This window comes from Salvelinus namaycush, unplaced genomic scaffold, assembly GCF_016432855.1.
Source record: "Salvelinus namaycush isolate Seneca unplaced genomic scaffold, SaNama_1.0 Scaffold181, whole genome shotgun sequence".
NCBI lineage: Eukaryota > Metazoa > Chordata > Actinopteri > Salmoniformes > Salmonidae > Salvelinus > Salvelinus namaycush.
The window spans coordinates 98,443-120,239 of NW_024058575.1; the positions used below are offsets into that span (position 1 = coordinate 98,443).

At 45.7% G+C, this 21,797-nt stretch overlaps 1 protein-coding gene across 1 annotated transcript in view; it reads right to left on the reverse strand.

Annotated features, from left to right (window-relative positions):
* LOC120037671 (arf-GAP with dual PH domain-containing protein 1-like) overlaps nucleotides 1-21,797 on the reverse strand; it is a 42,205-nt gene that overhangs the window by 14,882 nt on the left and 5,526 nt on the right. Inside the window, exons 2-8 of the mRNA XM_038983671.1 lie at nucleotides 21,575-21,708; nucleotides 20,909-21,000; nucleotides 9,421-9,503; nucleotides 9,138-9,250; nucleotides 6,094-6,240; nucleotides 5,831-5,914; nucleotides 5,638-5,700 (exon numbers count right to left, since the gene is read on the reverse strand). Of these exons, the coding sequence (XP_038839599.1) occupies nucleotides 5,638-5,700; nucleotides 5,831-5,914; nucleotides 6,094-6,240; nucleotides 9,138-9,250; nucleotides 9,421-9,503; nucleotides 20,909-21,000; nucleotides 21,575-21,708 (716 nt within the window). The remainder of the gene's footprint in view (nucleotides 1-5,637; nucleotides 5,701-5,830; nucleotides 5,915-6,093; nucleotides 6,241-9,137; nucleotides 9,251-9,420; nucleotides 9,504-20,908; nucleotides 21,001-21,574; nucleotides 21,709-21,797) is intronic.

Consider the following 21,797-nt stretch of genomic DNA (forward strand, 5'->3'; position numbering starts at 1 on the left):
TATCCACCCTCCCTATGACAGGCTCATTATCCACCCTCCAATTGACAGGCTCGTTGTCCACCCTCCCTATGACAGGCTCATTATCCACCCTCCCTATGACAGGCTCAGCTCATTGTCCACCCTCCCTATGACAGGCTCATTATCCACCCTCCCTATGACAGGCTCATTATCCACTCTCCCTATGACAGGCTCGTTGTCCACCCTCCCTATGACAGGCTCGTTATCCACCTTCCCTATGACAGGCTCATTATCCACCCTCCCTATGACAGGCTCATTATCCACCCTCCCTATGACAGGCTCGTTATCCACCCTCCCTATGACAGGCTCGTTATCCACCCTCCCTATGACAGGCTCGTTATCCACCTTCCCTATGACAGGCTCATTATCCACCCTCCCTATGACAGGCTCATTATCCACCCTCCCTATGACAGGCTCATTATCCACCCTCCCTATGACAGGCTCATTATCCACCCACCCTATGACAGGCTCATTATCCACCCTCCCTATGACAGGCTTGTTATCCACCCTCCCTATGACAGGCTCATTATCCACCCTCCCTATGACAGGCTCATTGTCCACCCTCCCTATGACAGACTCATTATCCATCCTCCCTATGACAGGCTCATTATCCACCCTCCCTATGACAGGCTCGTTGTCCACCCTCCCTATGACAGGCTCGTTGTCCACCCTCCCTATGACAGGCTCGTTATCCACCCTCCCTATGACAGGCTCGTTGTCCACCCTCCCTATGACAGGCTCGTTGTCCACCCTCCCTATGACAGGCTCGTTGTCCACCCTCCCTATGACAGGCTCGTTATCCACCCTCCCTATGACAGGCTCGTTGTCCACCCTCCCTATGACAGGCTCATTATCCACCCTCCCTATGACAGGCTCATTATCCACCCTCCCTATGACAGGCTCGTTGTCCACCTTCCCTATGACAGGCTCATTATCCACCCTCCCTATGACAGGCTCGTTATCCACCCTCCCTATGACAGGCTCATTATCCACCCTCCAATTGACAGGCTCGTTGTCCACCCTCCCTATGACAGGCTCATTATCCACCCTCCCTATGACAGGCTCATTGTCCACCCTCCCTATGACAGGCTCATTATCCACCCTCCCTATGACAGGCTCATTATCCACTCTCCCTATGACAGGCTCGTTGTCCACCCTCCCTATGACAGGCTCGTTATCCACCTTCCCTATGACAGGCTCATTATCCACCCTCCCTATGACAGGCTCATTATCCACCCTCCCTATGACAGGCTCGTTATCCACCCTCCCTATGACAGGCTCGTTATCCACCCTCCCTATGACAGGCTCGTTATCCACCTTCCCTATGACAGGCTCATTATCCACCCTCCCTATGACAGGCTCATTATCCACCCTCCCTATGACAGGCTCATTATCCACCCTCCCTATGACAGGCTCATTATCCACCCACCCTATGACAGGCTCATTATCCACCCTCCCTATGACAGGCTTGTTATCCACCCTCCCTATGACAGGCTCATTATCCACCCTCCCTATGACAGGCTCATTGTCCACCCTCCCTATGACAGACTCATTATCCATCCTCCCTATGACAGGCTCATTATCCACCCTCCCTATGACAGGCTCGTTGTCCACCCTCCCTATGACAGGCTCGTTATCCACCCTCCCTATGACAGGCTCATTATCCACCCTCCCTATGACAGGCTCGTTATCCACCCTCCCTATGACAGGCTCGTTATCCACCTTCCCTATGACAGGCTCATTATCCACCCTCCCTATGACAGGCTCATTATCCACCCTCCCTATGACAGGCTCATTATCCACCCTCCCTATGACAGGCTCATTATCCACCCTCCCTATGACAGGCTCATTATTCACCCTCCCTATGACAGGCTCATTATCCACCCTTCCTATGACAGGCTCATTGTCCATCCTCCCTATGACAGGCTCATTATCCACCCTCCCTATGACAGGCTCGTTGTCCACCCTCCCTATGACAGGCTCGTTGTCCACCCTCCCTCCCAGAAGCCTGGAAGGGATGAGAGAGCCAGGCCTATGGGTTCGTAGCTTCAACCCTGCAGCACACACACAAACACACACAATTACTGATTAATGGACTGCTGAATGTATATATTTTCTCTCTTGCTTTGTTTGATCTTTTCAATATTATGTCTGCCTCTGACAAGATATCCAGGAAAGAGCTGAAAATATCCCATATTAATATATGTAGCCTTAGAAATAAGGTTCATGAAATCAATAACTTGCTACCATCAGATAACATTCATATATTAGCCATTTCTGAGACCCACTTAGATAATTAATTTGATGATACATCAGTAGCAATACAAGGATATAACATCTATAGAAGAGACATGAATGCTTATGGGGGAGGTGTTGCTGTATATATTCAGAGTCATATCCCTGTAATGCTTAGAGAAGATCTTATGTCAAGTGTTATTGAAGTGTTGTGGTTGCAGGTTCACTTGGCACATCTAAAGCCTTTTCCTTTGGGGTGTTGCTGTAGGCCACCAAGTGCTAACAGTCAGTATCTAAATAATGTGTGTGAAATGCTTGATAGTGTATGTGATGTAAACAGAGAGGTCTACTTCCTTGGGCACCTGAATATTGACTGGTTTTCATCAAGCTGTCCGCTCAAGAGGAAGCTTCTCACTGTAACCAGTGCCTGTAATCTGGTTCAGGTTATTAATCAACCTACCAGGGTGTTTAGAAACACTACAGGAACAAATAGCGTATAAGATAATCATACAGAAGATTTTGCCGTGACTCTTATGTGGACGATGTTAAAAATATTTGTTGGTATGATGTGATTAATTAGAGGATCTAGATGGTGCACTTGATGAATTTATGAAATTGCTCCTTCCAATCATTGATAAACATGCACCTGTTAAGAAACTGACTGTTGGAACTGTTGAGGCTCCATGGATTGATGAGGAATTGAAAAACTGTATGGTTGAAAGAGATGGGGCAAAAGGAGTGGCTAATAAATCTGGCTGCACATCTGATTGGCTGACTTACTGCAAATTGATAAATCATGTGACTAAACTCAACAACAAAAAATAAGAAACTGTATTATGAAGCCAAGATCAATTATATAAAGAATGAAGGAAAACAACTTGAGTAAATTAAATTATGGGCAGAAAGACAAATTCCACTCCATCTTTTATCAAGTCAGATGGCTTATTCATCACAAAACCATTTGATGTTGGCAATTATTTTAATGATTACTTCATTGGCAAAGTGGGCAAACTTAGGCAGGAAATTACAACAACGAACAGTGAACCATCGTATTCATGCATAAAAAAACTAATAATGAAAGAAAAGCATTGAAAGTTTTAATTTTGTAAAGTTAGTGTGGTAGAGGTGGAAAAATTATTGTTAATTATTGTTAACCTCCTGGCATTGACAACTTAGATGGAAAGCTACTGAGGATGGTAGCTGACTCTATAGCCACTCCTATCTGTCATATCTTTAATCTGAGCATAGAGGAAAGTCTTTGTCCTCAGGCCTGGAGGGAAGCCAAAGTAATTCCGCTACCCAAGAGTGGTAAAGCAGCCTTTACTGGTTCTAACAGCAGACCTATAAGCTTGCTGCCAGCTCTTAGCAAACTGTTGGAAAAAATGGTGTTTGACCAAATACAACGCTATTTCTCTGTAAACAACTGGACAACAGACTTTCAGCATGCTTATAGAGAATGGCACTCAACATGTACTGCACTGACACAAATGACTGATGATTGGTTGAAATACATTGATAATAAGAAGATCGTGGGAGCTGTACAGTTAGATTTCAGTGCAGCATTTGTGCCACGCCCTGGCCTTAGTTATCTTTGTTTTCTTTATTATTTTAGTTAGGTCAGGGTGTGACATGGGGGGTGTAGGTGTTTTTGTCATGTCTAGGGTTTTTTTATGTTTATGGGGCGTTGTCTAGTCTAGGTGTTTGTATGTCTATGGCTGCCTAGATTGGTTCTCAATTAGAGGCAGCTGTTTATCATTGTCTCTGATTGGGAACCATATTTAGGCAGCCATATTCATTGGGTATGTCGTGGGTGATTGTCTATGTGTAAGTTGCCTGTGTCTGCACTTGTCATTATATAGCTTCACGTTCGTTTGTTGTTTTTGTAAGTCTGTTTAAGTATTCTTCGTTTTGTTATAATAAATAGAAGAATGTATTTATATCACGCTGCGCCTTGGTCCTCCTCTCTTCATCCAAACGACGAACGTGACAATTTGATGTTGACCATAACCTGTTGTTGAGAAAACGTATGTGTTATGGCTTTTCAACCTCTGCCATATTGTGGATTCAGAACTATCTATCTAATTGAACTCAAAGGGTTTTCTTTAATGGAAGCTTCTCTAATGTCAAACATGTAAAGTGGGGTGTACCGCAGGGCAGCTCTCTAGGCCCTCTACTCTTTTCTATTTTTAGCAATGACCTGCCACTGGCATTAAAAAAAGCCTGTGTGTCCATGTATTCTGATAATTCAACCATATACGCATCAGCAACCACAGTTAATGAAGTCACTGAAACCCTTAACAAAGAGTTGCAGTCTGTTTTGGAATGTGTGGCCATTAATAAACTGGTCCTGAACATCTCTAAAACTAAGAGCATTGTATTTGGTACAAATCCATCCCTAAGTTCTAGACCTCAGCTGAATCTGGTAATGAATTGTGTGGCTGTTGAACAAGTTGAGGAGACTAAATTAATTGGTGTTACCTTAGATTGTAAACTGTCAAGGTCAAAACATATAGATTAAATGGTTGTAAAGATGGGGAGAGGTCTGTCCTTAATAAATAGATGCTCTGCTTTTTTGTCACCACAAGTCCTGCCGGCTCCAGTTTTGTCTTATCTTGATTATTGTCCAGTCATGTGGTCGAGTTCTGCAAGAAAATACCTAGTTAAGCTGCAGCTGACCTAGAACAGAGCGGCACGTCTTGCTCTTCATTGTAATCAGAGGGCTGATATGAATACTATGCATGCCAGTCTCTCTTGGCTAAGAGTTGAGGAGAGACTGACTGTATCACTTCTTCTTTTTATAAGAAACACTAATGTGTTGAAAATCCCAAATAGTTTCCATAGTCAACTTACACACAGCTCTGACACACACACTTACCCCACCAGACATGCCACTGGGGGTCTTTTCACAGTCCCCAAATCCAGAACAAATTCAAGAAAGTGTCCAGTATTATATAGAGCCGTTATTGCATGGAACTCCCTTCCATCTCATATTGCTCAAATGAACCACAAACCTGGTTTAAAAAAAAACAGATAAAGCAACACCTCACGGCACAATGCCTCTCCCCTATTTGACCTAGATAGTTTATGTGTTGATATGAAGGCTATTGATATGTGCCTTTTGAAATTCATGTAGTTCTGTCCTTGAGCTGTTCTTGTCTATTAATGTTCTGTATTATGTAATGTTTCATGTGTTGTGTGGACCCCAGGAAGAGTAGCTGCTGCTTTCGCAACAGCTAATGGGGATCTTAATATAATACCAAATACCAAAGAAGAGAGGTTAGGTAAAATAGGATTTTGAATGGGAATCAATTGTTTGGTCCCCACAACGAGAGTAAAATAAACGTGTGAGTGTGTGTTCTCGCGCACATGGGTGTTTTAACTTACCCTGGGTCCTGTTTTCTCCATATAGCCCTCCTTCAGAAAGTTGCGGGTCAATTTGGGCATCAGCTGAAAAATATGATTAAATACAGAGTGATATTGTGTGTGTACTTGTATGCACCCGTGTGTGTGTGTGTGTGTGTGTGTGTGTGTGTACTTGTATGCACCCGTGTGTGTGTGTGTGTGTGTGTGTACTCACCTCTGCATCATTAGCCCCTGGGAAGGCCACCTTTAGATAGTGGAGCTGGATGGCCCTTATAGAGTTGAACCAGTCTACTATCTCCTAATGGAGGGATGGAGAGAGGGAGAGAGGGGGAGAGAGAGAGAGAGAGAGAGAGAGAGAGAGAGAGAGAGAGAGAGAGAGAGAGAGAGAGAGAGAGAGAAGGAGTGAGCTACCTTACTGAATTGATCCATACACATCCATTTAGAGTGACAGACACCCACACACAGCTACACAGCTACCTTGCCGCTGTCGTGGTAGAGGAAGATGTTTCTGGTGCTGTAGTCTTTCAGGTAGGTGATCTGTAGTCCGTTGGGGTTACCTATCTTCTCTGGCTGGAAGGCTGCGTTGATAGAGTCCACCTTGATCACCGCTTTAGGCTCCTTGGCCTGGAGAGAGTGGAGGGAGAGAGTTAGGGGTGGAGAGAGGTGAAGGAGAGAGAGAGTTAGGGGTGGTGAGAGGTGAAGGAGAGAGAGAGTTAGGGGTGGTGAGAGGTGTATTAGAGAGAGAGTTAGGGGTGATGAGAGGGGAGGGAGAGAGTTAGGGGTGGTGAGAGGTGAAGGAGAGAGAGAGTTAGGGGTGGTGAGAGGTGTATTAGAGAGAGAGTTAGGGGTGGTGAGAGGGGAGGGAGAGAGTTAGGGGTGGTGAGAGGTGAAGGAGAGAGAGAGTTAGGGGTGGTGAGAGGTGTATTAGAGAGAGAGTTAGGGGTGGTGAGAGGGGAGGGAGAGAGTTAGGGGTGGTGAGAGGTGAAGGAGAGAGAGAGTTAGGGGTGGTGAGAGGTGTATTAGAGAGAGAGTTAGGGGTGGTGAGAGGGGAGGGAGATTGGGATGAAAAGTGGAGGACAGAGAGGTAGTGGAGGGACGTTGGAGGGTAGGGTGGCAGGTAAGGTGTGGATGGGTGGCTGAAGGGGGAGTGGAGAGAGGGGTAGGGTGCACCCGGAAACTCTCCTGGAGGGAGAGGTATAGGGAGCTGCACATCTTTGTTGACACAAGCACTGCCTTTGCATATTATGAATAATACTTTGCCAACCGTAGTTACTGTATATGCCAAGGACTCATGGGGGGGTTGAATTAGCACTTTAGAAGGAGAACAAATGGGCTCCAACATCTTAAGTGGAACGAACACAAGAGTAACTTAGACAAGTTGGCTTAATCCCCTTTCAAATCCCCAGGAGGCATACCTGGACATCTGATCGACTTCAGAACTCTCCAAGTGCAACCCAATTGGTAGGTTTCCATGAAAACTACAACTAAACACTTCCTCGGCTGACTGTGTAAGTAGGCATTGCCTTCCCCCAGGCAATCAACTCACAGTAGCACCCACACTGCATCACATACACTCACACATTCACACTCAATCCCCTTCCACAAAGTGAAACACTTTGTGGAAGCCAGAAGAGTTGGGTATTAGACACAAAGTTACTCAAAGTTGAATGTGACAGCTGCAGGACTTAGCACAGGATTTGTCTCTAATTGGTTTAATACTGTTAAACTGAGACAGAGTTGGCAGGTTTTGGTAGCAAAGACACACCGGGAGGGAGGGGGCGGGGGGAGAGTTGTCTGAACTTGCTGTATTGTACCGTGGCAGGTCTTCCTGTGACTCAGTGGTTAGGAAGGTGTGTGTGTTGTGTATCCTACAGGGTAGGGCAGGCTGCAGAATAGTATCACAGCTAAAACAGTTTGTCTCAGTATTTGTTTGATTATAACAGTGCATTCAGAAAGTATTCAGACCCCTTGACTTTTTCCACATTTTGTTACGTTACAGCCTTATTCTAAAAATGATGAAATTACTTTTCCCCTTATCAATCTACACACGATACCCCATAATGACAAAGCAAAAACAGTTTTTATACATGTTTGCAAAATTAAATTTAAATTAAATTAAAAATTAAACAATATAACACAATTACATAAGTATTCAGACCCTTTACTCAGTACTTTGTTGAAGCACGTTTGGCAGTGATTACAGCCTCGAGTCTTCTTGGGTATGACGCTACAGGCTTGGCACACCAGTATTTGGGGAGTTTCTCCTATTCTTCTCTGCAGATCCTCTCAAGGTTGGATGGGGAGCGTCGCTGCACAGCTATTTTCAGGTCTCTCCAGAGATGTTCGATTGGGTTCAAGTCCGGGCTCTGGCTGGGCCACTCTAGGACATTCAGAGACTTGTCCTGAAGCCACATCTGAGTTGTCTTGGCTGTGTGCTTAGGGGATGTTGTCCTGTTGGAAGGTGAAGCTTCACCCCAGTCTGAGGTCCTGAGCACTCTGGAGCAGGTTTTCAGGGGACCTCTCTGTACCTTGCGCCGTTCATCTTTCCCTCGATCCTGACTAGTCTCCCAGTCACTGCCACTGAAAAACATCTCCACAGCATGATGCTGCCACCACCATGCTTCACTGCAGGTTTCCTCCAGATGTGACGCTTGGCATTCAGACAAGAGCTTCTTGTTTCTCAGGGTCTGAGTCCTTTAGGTGCCTTTTGGCAAACTCCAAGCGGGCTGTCATGTGCCTTTTACTGAGGAGCGACTTCCATCTGGCTACTCCACCATAAAGGCCTGATTGGTGGAGTGCTGTAGAGATGGTTGTCCTTCTGGAAGATTCTCCCATCTCCACAGAGGAACTCATCAGATTCTTGGTTACCTCCCTGACCAAGGCCCTTCTCCACCGATTGCTCAGTTTGGCTGGGTGGCCAGCCGTAGGAAGAGTCTTGGTGGTTCCTAACTTCTTCCATTTTAAGAATGATGGAAGCTACTGTGTTCTTGGGGACCTTCAATGCTGCAGAAATGTTTTGGTACCCTTCCCCAGATCTGTGCCTCGACACAATCCTGTCTCGGAGCTCTAAGGACAATTCTTTTGACCTCATAGCTTGGTTGTTGCTCTGACATGCACTGTCAACTGTGGGACCTTATATAGACAGGTGTGTGCCTTTCTCAATAATGTCCAATCAATTGAATTTACCACAGGTGGACTCCAATCAAGTTGTAGAAACATCTCAAGAAACAGATGTACCTGAGTATCATAGCAACAGGTCTGAATACTTACGTTAATAAGGTATTTCAGTATTTTATTTGTAATGCATTTACAAACATTTCGAAAAACCTGTTTTCGCTTTGTCATTATGGGGTGTTGTGTGTAGATTGATGAGGAAACATTTTAATTTAACCCATTTTAGAATAAGGCTGTAACGTAACAAAATGTGAAAAAAGTCAAAGGGGTCTGAATACTTTCCGTAGGCACTGTATGCTGAAGAGAGCGTTTGTGAGATGAAGACAGCAGTAAATAGTCAGACTTACATCATACTTGGTGAAGTATTTCAGTGTCCCCTCTCTTTCTGAGAGAACGAATCGTCGGTTGAGGAACTGGCCGTTGTCCCGCCCCCTTTTCATCAACATTCCATCCCTCGTTCCTGTCAGTGACACAGTGACAAGCTTCTCATCAGTGCATATATATGTGTGTGTGTGTGTGTGTGTGTGTGTGTGTGTGTGTGTGTGTGTGTGTGTGTGTGTGTGTGTGTGTGTGTGTGTGTGTGTGTGTGTGTGAGCATGAGTGTGTGATGCGTTGTGTGTGTGTCCTCACCCTCCTCATAGGTCCGTTTCTTCCCTTCCCCTGTAAACTCTTTCCTCTCGTACTTCGCTCTGATCCACTGCTCCCTCAGGACCCTGGACACACACACACACACACACACACACACACACACACACACACACACACACACACACACACACACACACACACAGACACACACACACACACACACACACACACACACACACACACACACACACACACACACACACACACAAACTACATGAAAGCTCTACACACAAAACTTATATATTAACTAATTATGGTCATTGTGAGAACAGCAGAACAGAGTGTTATAGTGAGTGTTACAGTGAGTGTTATAGTGAGTGTTACAGTGAGTGTTATAGTGAGTGTTACAGTGAGTGTTACAGTGAGTGTTACAGTGAGTGTTATAGTGAGTGTTACAGTGAGTGTTACAGTGAGTGTTATAGTGAGTGTTATAGTAGGTGTTATAGTGAGTGTTATAGTGAGTGTTACAGTGAGTGTTATAGTGAGTGTTATAGTGAGTGTTATAGTGAGTGTTATAGTGAGTGTTATAGTGAGTGTTACGGTGAGTGTTACAGTGAGTGTTACGGTGAGTGTTACAGTGAGTGTTACGGTGAGTGTTATAGTGAGTGTTACAGTGAGTGTTACGGTGAGTGTTACGGTGAGTGTTATGGAGTGTAACAGTGAGTGTTACAGTGAGTGTTACGATGAGTGTTACAGTGAGTGTTACGGTGCGTGTTACAGTGAGTGTTATAGTGAGTGTTACGGTGAGTGTTACAGTGAGTGTTACGGTGAGTGTTACAGTGAGTGTTACAGTGAGTGTTACGGTGAATGTTACAGTGAGTGTTACAGTGAGTGTTGCGGTGAGTGTTGCGGTGAGTGTTACAGTGAGTGTTACGGTGAGTGTTACAGTGAGTGTTACAGTGAGTGTTACGGTGAGTGTTATAGTGAGTGTTACAGTGAGTGTTACAGTGAGTGTTACAGTGAGTGTTACGGTGAGTGTTACAGTGAGTGTTACGGTGGGTGTTACGGTGAGTGTTACAGTGAGTGTTACGGTGAGTGTTACAGTGAGTGTTATGGAGTGTTACGGTGAGTGTTACAGTGAGTGTTACGGTGAGTGTTACGGTGAGTGTTACAGTGAGTGTTACGGTGAGTGTTACGCTGAGTGTTACAGTGAGTGTTACAGTGAGTGTTACGGTGAGTGTTATAGTGAGTGTTACAGTGAGTGTTACGGTGAGTGTTACGGTGAGTGTTATGGAGTGTTACAGTGAGTGTTACAGTGAGTGTTACAGTGAGTGTTACAGTGAGTGTTACAGTGAGTGTTAGGGTGCGTGTTACGGTGAGTGTTACGGTGGGTGTTACAGTGAGTGTTACAGTGAGTGTTATTATGAGCATTTGTGAGGCCAGGTGTAGAACAGACACTCTCTGTAGGCCAGGTGTAGAACAGATACTCTCTGTAGGCCAGGTGTGGAACAGATACTCTCTGTAGGCCAGGTGTAGAACAGATACTCTCTGTAGGCCAGGTGTAAAAACAGATACTCTCTGTAGGCCAGGTGTAGAACAGATACTCTCTGTAGGCCAGGTGTAGAACAGATACTCTCTGTAGGCCAGGTGTAGAACAGATACTCTCTATAGACCAGGTGTAGAACAGATACTCTCTGTAGGCCAGGTGTAGAACAGATACTCTCTGTAGGCCAGGTGTAGAACAGATACTCTCTGTAGGCCAGGTGTAGAACAGATACTCTCTGTAGGCCAGGTGTGGAACAGATACTCTCTGTAGGCCAGGTGTAGAACAGATACTCTCTGTAGGCCAGGTGTAGAACAGATACTCTCTGTTGGCCAGGTGTAGAACAGATACTCTCTGTAGGCCAGGTGTAGAACAGATACTCTCTGTAGTCCAGGTGTAGAACAGATACTCTCTGTAGGCCAGGTGTAGAACAGATACTCTCTGTTGGCCAGCTGTAGAACAGATACTCTCTGTAGGCCAGGAGTAGAACAGAGACTCTCTATAGGCCAGGTGTGGAACAGATACTCTCTGTAGGCCAGGTGTGGAACAGACACTCTCTATAGACCAGGTGTAGAACAGATACTCTCTATAGGCCAGGTGTAAAACAGATACTCTCTGTAGGCCAGGTGTGGAACAGATACTCTCTATAGACCAGGTGTAGAACAGATACTCTCTGTAGGCCAGGTGTGGAACAGATACTCTCTGTAGGCCAGGTGTAGAACAGATACTCTCTGTAGGCCAGGTGTAGAACAGATACTCTCTGTTTGCCAGGTGTAGAACAGATACTCTCTGTAGGCCAGGTGTAGAATAGAGACTCTCTATAGGCCAGGTGTAGAACAGATACTCTCTGTAGGCCAGGTGTGGAACAGATACTCTCTGTAGGCCAGGTGTAGAACCGATACTCTCTGTAGGCCAGGTGTAGAACAGATACTCTCTGTAGGCCAGGTGTAGAACAGATACTCTCTGTAGGCCAGGTGTAGAACAGATACTCTCTGTAGGCCAGGTGTAGAACAGATACTCTCTGTAGGCCAGGTGTAGAACAGATACTCTCTGTAGGCCAGGTGTAGAACAGATACTCTCTGTAGGCCAAGTGTAGAACAGATACTCTCTGTAGGCCAGGTGTAGAACAGATACTCTCTGTAGGCCATGTGTGGAACAGATACTCTCTATAGACCAGGTGTAGAACAGATACTCTCTGTAGGCCAGGTGTGGAACAGATACTCTCTGTAGGCCAGGTGTGGAACAGATACTCTCTATAGACCAGGTGTAGAACAGATACTCTCTGTAGGCCAGGTGTGGAACAGATACTCTCTATAGACCAGGTGTAGAACAGATACTCTCTGTAGGCCAGGTGTAGAACAGATACTCTCCGTAGGCCAGGTGTAGAAACAGATACTCTCTATAGGCCAGGGGTAGAACAGATACTCTCTATAGGCCAGGTGTAGAACAGATACTCTCTATAGACCAGGTGTAGAACAGATACTCTCTATAAACCAGGTGTAGAACATATACTCTCTGAAGGCCAGGTGTAGAACAGATACTTTCTGTAGGCCAGGTGTAGAACAGATACTCTCTGTAGGCCAGGTGTAGAACAGATACTCTCTGTAGGCCAGGTGTGGAACAGATACTCTCTATAGACCAGGTGTAGAACAGATACTCTCTGTAGGCCAGGTGTGGAACAGATACTCTCTGTAGGCCAGGTGTAGAACAGATACTCTCTGTAGGCCAGGTGTAGAACAGATACTCTCTGTTTGCCAGGTGTAGAACAGATACTCTCTGTAGGCCAGGTGTAGAATAGAGACTCTCTATAGGCCAGGTGTAGAACAGATACTCTCTGTAGGCCAGGTGTGGAACAGATACTCTCTGTAGGCCAGGTGTAGAACCGATACTCTCTGTAGGCCAGGTGTAGAACAGATACTCTCTGTAGGCCAGGTGTAGAACAGATACTCTCTGTAGGCCAGGTGTAGAACAGATACTCTCTGTAGGCCAGGTGTAGAACAGATACTCTCTGTAGGCCAGGTGTAGAACAGATACTCTCTGTAGGCCAGGTGTAGAACAGATACTCTCTGTAGGCCAAGTGTAGAACAGATACTCTCTGTAGGCCAGGTGTAGAACAGATACTCTCTGTAGGCCATGTGTGGAACAGATACTCTCTATAGACCAGGTGTAGAACAGATACTCTCTGTAGGCCAGGTGTGGAACAGATACTCTCTGTAGGCCAGGTGTGGAACAGATACTCTCTATAGACCAGGTGTAGAACAGATACTCTCTGTAGGCCAGGTGTGGAACAGATACTCTCTATAGACCAGGTGTAGAACAGATACTCTCTGTAGGCCAGGTGTAGAACAGATACTCTCCGTAGGCCAGGTGTAGAAACAGATACTCTCTATAGGCCAGGGGTAGAACAGATACTCTCTATAGGCCAGGTGTAGAACAGATACTCTCTATAGACCAGGTGTAGAACAGATACTCTCTATAAACCAGGTGTAGAACATATACTCTCTGAAGGCCAGGTGTAGAACAGATACTCTCTGTAGGCCAGGTGTAGAACAGATACTCTCTGTAGGCCAGGTGTAGAACAGATACTCTCTGTAGGCCAGGTGTAGAACAGATACTCTCTGTAGGCCAGGTGTAGAACAAATACTCTCTGTAGGCCAGGTGTAGAACAGACACTCTCTGTAGGCCAGGTGTAGAACAGATACTCTCTATAAACCAGGTGTAGAACAGATACTCTCTATAGACCAGGTGTAGAACAGATACTCTATGTAGGCCAGGTGTGGAACAGATACTCTCTGTAGGCCAGGTGTAGAACCGATACTCTCTGTAGGCCAGGTGTAGAACAGATACTCTCTGTAGGCCAGGTGTAGAACAGATACTCTCTGTAGGCCAGGTGTGGAACAGATACTCTCTATAGACCAGGTGTAGAACAGATACTCTCTGTAGGTCAGGTGTAGAACAGATACTCTCTGTAGGCCAGGTGTGGAACAGATACTCTCTATAGACCAGGTGTAGAACAGATACTCTCTGTAGGCCAGGTGTTGAACAGATACTCTCTGTAGACCAGGTGTAGAACAGATACTCTCTGTAGGCCAGGTGTGGAACAGATACTCTCTGCAGGCCAGGTGTAGAACAGATACTCTCTGTAGGCCAGGTGTAGAACAGATACTCTCTGTAGGCCAGGTGTAGAACAGATTCTCTCTGTAGGCCAGGTGTAGAACAGATGCTCTCTGTAGGCCAGGTGTAGAACAGATACTCTCTGTAGGCCAGGTGTGGAAAACAGATACTCTCTATAGACCAGGTGTAGAACAGATACTCTCTGTAGGCCAGGTGTAGAACAGATACTCTCTGTAGGCCAGGTGTGGAACAGATACTCTCTACAGACCAGGTGTAGAACAGATACTCTCTGTAGGCCAGGTGTGGAACTGATACTCTCTATAGACCAGGTGTAGAACAGATACTCTCTGTAGGCCAGGTGTAGAACAGATACTCTCTGTAGGCCAGGTGTAGAACAGATTCTCTCTGTAGGCCAGGTGTAGAACAGATGCTCTCTGTAGGCCAGGTGTAGAACAGATACTCTCTGTAGGCCAGGTGTGGAACAGATACTCTCTATAGACCAGGTGTAGAACAGATACTCTCTGTAGGCCAGGTGTAGAACAGATACTCTCTGTAGGCCAGGTGTGGAACAGATACTCTCTACAGACCAGGTGTAGAACAGATACTCTCTGTAGGCCAGGTGTGGAACTGATACTCTCTATAGACCAGGTGTAGAACAGATACTCTCTGTAGGCCAGGTGTAGAACAGATACTCTCTGTAGTCCAGGTGTAGAAACAGATACTCTCTATAGGCCAGGTGTAGAACAGATACTCTCTATAGGCCAGGTGTAGAACAGATACTCTCTATAGACCAGGTGTAGAACAGATACTCTCTATAAACCAGGTGTAGAACATATACTCTCTGAAGGCCAGGTGTAGAACAGATACTCTCTATAGGCCAGGTGTAGAACAGATACTCTCTGTAGGCCAGGTGTGGAACAGATACTCTCTGTAGGCCAGGTGTAGAACAGATACTCTCTATAGGCCAGGTGTAGAACAGATACTCTCTATAGACCAGGTGTAGAACAGATACTCTCTGTAGGCCAGGTGTGGAACAGATACTCTCTATAGACCAGGTGTAGAACAGATACTCTCTGTAGGCCAGGTGTGGAACAGATACTCTCTATAGACCAGGTGTAGAACAGATACTCTCTGTAGGCCAGGTGTGGAACAGATACTCTCTATAGACCAGGTGTAGAACAGATACTCTCTATAGACCAGGTGTAGAACAGATACTCTCTATAGACCAGGTGTAGAAGAGTGGTAACTAAGCTTATGTCTGACTTCTACACCTGTTTCTCTGCGGAGCTGCTTTAAACACAGTGGTCATGTGAATAGTGTGGTATGTCTGTGTTGTTTGTAGAGAGAGAGAGAGAGTGTCTGTGTGCATGGATGTCTGTGTGAGTCCTTCCTAAGAGCTGCCTAATTGTCCCCTTCCAGCAGACAGAGATACAGGGGCTTCTATAAACCTCTGAACTGAGAGTGAGAGGAATGGAGGGAAGAGAGAGTGAGAGGGATGGAGGGAAGAGAGAGCGAGAGGGATGGAGGGAAGAGAGAGCAAGAGGGATGGAGGGAAGAGAGAGCGAGAGGGATGGAGGGAGGGAAGGGAGAGAGGGGGGGATGGAGGGAGGGAAGGGAGAGAGAGGGGGATGGAGGGAAGAGAGAGCGAGAGGGATGGAGGGAGGGAAGGGAGAGAGAGGGGGATGGAGGGAAGAGAGAGCGAGAGAGAGAGGGATGGAGGGAAGAGAGAAAGAGAGAGAGAGAGAGAGAGAGAGAGAGAGAGAGAGAGAGAGAGAGAGAGAGAGAGAGAGAGAGAGAGAGAGAGAGAGAGAGAGAGAGAGAGAGAGAAAAAAAAAGGATGAGACAGCAGTAGGAGACAGCAGTACAACAGGGTCCGTCTGTACCACACAGCACTGGGCCTGACCTCACGAGGCTCAGAGTCAGAGCACACTACTGATACCACTGTACCACAGCACTGGGCCTGACCTCACGAGGCTCAGAATCAGAGCACACTACTGATACCACTGTATCACAGCACTGGGCCTGACCTCACGAGGCTCAGAGTCAGAGCACACTACTGATACCACTGTACCACAGCACTGGGCCTGACCTCACGAGGCTCAGAATCAGAGCACACTACTGATACCACTGTATCACAGCACTGGGCCTGACCTCACGAGGCTCAGAGTCAGAGCACACTACTGATACCACTGTACCACAGCACTGGGCCTGACCTCACGAGGCTCAGAGTCAGAGCACACTACTGATACCACTGTACCACAGCACTGGGCCTGACCTCACGAGGCTCAGAGTCAGAGCACACTACTGATACCACTGTACCACAGCACTGGGCCTGACCTCACGAGGCTCAGAGTCAGAGCACACTACTGATACCACTGTACCACAGCACTGGGCTTGAACTAACGAGGCTCAGAGTCAGAGCACACTACTGATACCACTGTACCACAGCACTGGGCCTGACCTCACGAGGCTCAGAGTCAGAGCACACTACTGATACCACTGTACCACAGCACTGGGCCTGACCTCACGAGGCTCAGAGTCAGAGCACACTACTGATACCACTGTACCACAGCACTGGGCCTGACCTCACGAGGCTCAGAGTCAGAGCACACTACTGATACCACTGTACCACAGCAGTTCACAATACTCTAACAAGCAGGGAGAGTTCTTGATGATACTGATGGAAACAGCACATTGTCTGTAACCACATGGAATTAATAGGTCAAAAATAAACATTCATCCAAATTACGGCAAATTCCCAGATCAGGTTGAATTCTATCACTCCAGTGTGTGTGTGTGTGTGTGTGTGTGTGTGTCTGTGTGTGTGTGTGTGTACGTGTGTGTGTGTGTGTGTGTGTGTGTATGCGTGTGTACGTGTGTGTGTGTGTGTGTGTGTGTGTGTGTGTACGTGTGTACGTGTGTGTGTGTACGTGTGTGTGTGTGTGTGTGTGTGTGTGTGTGTGTGTGTGTGTGTGTGTGTGTGTGTGTGTGTGTGTGTGTGTGTGTGTGTATGCGTGTGTGTGTGTGTGTGTGTGTGTGTGTGTGTGTGTGTGTGTGTGTGTACGTGTGTGTGTGTGTGTGTACGTGTGTGTGTGTGTGTGTGTATGTGTGTGTGTGTGTGTGTGTGTGTGTGTGTGTGTGTGTGTGTGTGTATGCGTGTGTGTGTGTGTGTGTGTGTGTGTGTGTGTGTGTGTGTGTGTGTGTGTGTGTGTGTGTGTGTGTGTGTGTGTGTGTGTGTGTGTGTGTGTGTGTACACATGTGAGTGTACTATGTGACATTTGGCAGCAAGGAGAATGTGAAGTGTTCATTAACATTAGAGCTGGGATCAGTGTACAGCTTCAGAGACAAAGAGAAGCACTCTCCCTCTTTCCTCTCTCTCCCTCCTCCCTCCCTCCATCTCTTCAGACACAACCGTCCATGTCAAGTACTGCAATCAGACAGACTACATAATAACCAGATAGGAGGTGTGTGCGTTTATGCGTGTGTGTGTGTGTGTGTGTGTGTGTGTGCGCGCTTATGTGTGTGTGTGCTTGTGTGTGTGTGCTTGTGTGGGTGTGTGTCCATGCTGAGTGCTGTCTGATGACTGCTGGGAAGCCCAGAGAGCTGATGAAAGGATTAGCGTTGCTGATTACGAGACGAAGACGAGACGACAGTGAGACGAAGCTGACGAGACAAGCCATCGGTCCTAGCGTGAGATAAACACTTGACAGTCAACAACACACGACACGCATTCAAACAAACCATCACACACACAGACAACATCAGCTATCTCTGACACTCATTACAACATAACAGAAGGATTCAAGACAGTTCCATCACACACACAGACAACATCAGCTATCTCTGACACTCATTACAACATAACAGAAGGATTCAAGACAGTTCCATCACACACACAGACAACATCAGCTATCTCTGACACTCATTACAACATAACAGAAGGATTCAAGACAGTTCCATCACACACACAGACAACATCAGCTATCTCTGACACTCATTACAACATAACAGAAGGATTCAAGACAGTTCCATCACACACACAGACAACATCAGCTATCTCTGACACTCATTAAAACATAACAGAAGGATTCAAGACAGTTCCATCACACACACAGACAACATCAGCTATCTCTGACACTCATTACAACATAACAGAAGGATTCAAGACAGTTCCATCACACACACAGACAACATCAGCTATCTCTGACACTCATTACAACATAACAGAAGGATTCAAGACAGTTCCATCACACACACAGACAACATCAGCTATCTCTGACACTCATTACAACATAACAGAAGGATTCAAGACAGTTCCATCACACACACAGACAACATCAGCTATCTCTGACACTCATTACAACATAACAGAAGGATTCAAGACAGTTCCATCACACACACAGACAACATCAGCTATCTCTGACACTCATTACAACATAACAGAAGGATTCAAGACAGTTCCATCACACACACAGACAACATCAGCTATCTCTGACACTCATTACAACATAACAGAAGGATTCAAGACAGTTCCATCACACACACAGACAACATCAGCTATCTCTGACACTCATTACAACATAACAGAAGGATTCAAGACAGCTCCATCACACACACAGACAACATCAGCTATCTCTGACACTCATTACAACATAACAGAAGGATTCAAGACAGCTCCATCACACACACAGACAACATCAGCTATCTCTGACACTCATTACAACATAACAGAAGGATTCAAGACAGTTCCATCACACACACAGACAACATCAGCTATCTCTGACACTCATTACAACATAACAAAAGGATTCAAGACAGTTCCATCACACACACAGACAACATCAGCTATCTCTGACACTCATTACAACATAACAGAAGGATTCAAGACAGTTCCATCACACACACAGACAACATCAGCTATCTCTGACACTCATTACAACATAACAGAAGGATTCAAGACAGTTCCATCACACACACAGACAACATCAGCTATCTCTGACACTCATTACAACATAACAGAAGGATTCAAGACAGTTCCATCACACACACAGACAACATCAGCTATCTCTGACACTCATTACAACATAACAGAAGGATTCAAGACAGTTCCATCACACACACAGACAACATCAGCTATCTCTGACACTCATTACAACATAACAGAAGGATTCAAGACAGTTCCAAGATGACCTGCCACATAACAGAATGTTGTATGTCTAAAACCCTGGTGAAAGGGGCCGAGACACAAACACACGGACACCTGAGACTGTTGTTACTATTTCTGTCACGCTGGTATGAATGAGTCGGGAGACAGGCGCAGGAATAATTCAGACACAGTTGCCCTAGAGCACACAAAAAACTATACATACCTCGGCCTAAACATCAGCACCACAGGTAACTTCCACAAAGCTGTGAACGATCTGAGAGACAAGGCAAGAAGGGCCTTCTATGCCATCAAAAGGAAAATAAACTTCGACATACCAATTAGGATTTGGCTAAAAATACTTCAATCAGTTATAGAAGCCATTGCCCTTTATGGTTGTGAGGTCTGGGGTCCGCTCACAAACCAAGAATTCACAAAATGAGACAAACACCAAATTCAGACTCTGCATGCAGAATTCTGCAAGAATATCCTCGATGTACAACGTAAAACACCAAATAATGCATGCAGAGCAGAATTAGGCCGATACCCGCTAATTATCAAAATCCAGAAAAGAGACTTTAAATTCTACAACCACCTAAAAGGAAGCGATTCCCAAACCTTCCATAACAAAGTCATCACCTACAGAGAGATGAACCTGGAAAAGAGTCCCCTAAGCAAGCTGGTCCAGGGGCTCTTTTCACAAACAGACCCCACAGAGCCCCAGGACAGCAACACAATTAGACCCAACAAAATCACAAGAAAACAAAAAGATAATTACTTCACACATTGGAAAGAATTAACAAAAAAACAGAGCAAACTAGAATGCTATTTGGCCCTAAACAGAGAGTACACAGTGGCAGAATACCTGACCACTGTGACTGACCCAAACGTAAGGAAAGCTTTGACTATGTACCGACTCAGTGAGCATAGCCTTGCTATTGAGAAAGGCCGCCGTAGGCAGACATGGCTCTCAAGAGAAGACAGGCTATGTGCACACTGCCCACAAAATGTGGTGGAAACTGAGCTGCACTTCCTAACTTCCTGCCCAATATATAACCATATTAGAGACACATAATTCCCTCAGATTACACAGACCCACAAAGAATTATAAAACAAATCCAATTTTGATAAACTCCCATATCAACTGGGTAAAAAACCACAGTGTGCCATCACAGCAGCAAGATTTGTGACCTGTTGCCAGAGTGAGTGAGTGAGAGAGAGAGAGAGAGCGAGAGAGAGCGAGAGAGAGAGAGAGAGAGACAGAGAGACAGAGAGACAGAGAGACAGAGAAAGTGGGAAATAATGAACAAGGAAACATATCCTATAACTAGTGTGAAACACATGACTGAAACTCAATGATTCCTCATCCTACACATTAAACTTCACAGGAAATCAACCTCTGATCTTAATATGGAACATATTACCATGTGCCCTTCATCCTAATGTCTTTCTAATGAATTTATCATGATACAGAATAGACAGTGTGTGTGTGTGTGTGTGTGTGTGTGTGTGTGTGTGTGTGTGTGTGTGTGTGTGTGTGTGTGTGTGTGTGTGTGTGTGTGCGTGTGTGTGTGTGTGTGTGTTCCTTTCAGTATCCTGCCTTAGCCAGCGCCTCTTTGCCACGAGTCCCCAAAAATATCCCCCTCATCACAATGTCATTATTACAATGGTCACGTTGCCATGGTCACCACACACACACGCACACACATACCCCACACAGGCACACTTACTGGCAGTCTTTGTGGGTAGGTTTGTAGTAGTAGACAGGAACAACCGCCTCATATCTCTGCTTCATCAATTCGTTCCCATTCTCCGCCATGAACTGTAACACACACACACACACGCACGCACACACACCCACACACACACGCACGCACACACACACACGCACGCACCCACGCACACACACAAAGAAAGAGAGAAGTTGAGAGAGACAGAACAGACGTGCGGGTGAGTCATGATTGCATGTGTCATACCATGTATTAGCTAGACACAGACAATTCCTTCCAACATTTGAGTGGATTGTTTTGTATGTGATATATACAGCATAACCATTCATTTTCTACAGTCCTATTCTTCAGACAGAGGATGGAACAAAGCCTGTCTGAAATCATTTCATATTCATATCAAGTTCATCACTGAGTTATGACTCAGTCATAAATGATTATGTTTAGTCATGGATTCAGACCGGGGTTCAAATACTATTTAACATTTTTCAAGTACTTTGAGCGCCGGCTCTAGCCTGCCTGGAGTGACAGATGGGCGGCAAGCTCAATCAAGCACAGATAAAGCATTTGAAATTATTTAAAATAGTACTGAACCCAGAGTCGATTGGATTTGAAGAAATGTACGTGAGAGAATATTCCCGTTTTGGGGAATTTTGGTGAGCAGCTCACCTTTACGTCCTGGTCTTCCCAGCGGGAGAGGCTGAGGGATTTGACCTTCATTCCGATGTAGGGAATATTCCTGTGGATCCCGGAACATTGAACACAGATGAACACTCCTAAGGAACAGGAGCCCCAACTAGGATCTGATGGAGGGGTGGATGGAGGCAAGGAGGGAGAGAGAGAGAGAGAGAGAGTAAGAACAGAGTACAACAGAGAGAGGTATGTGGTTTCA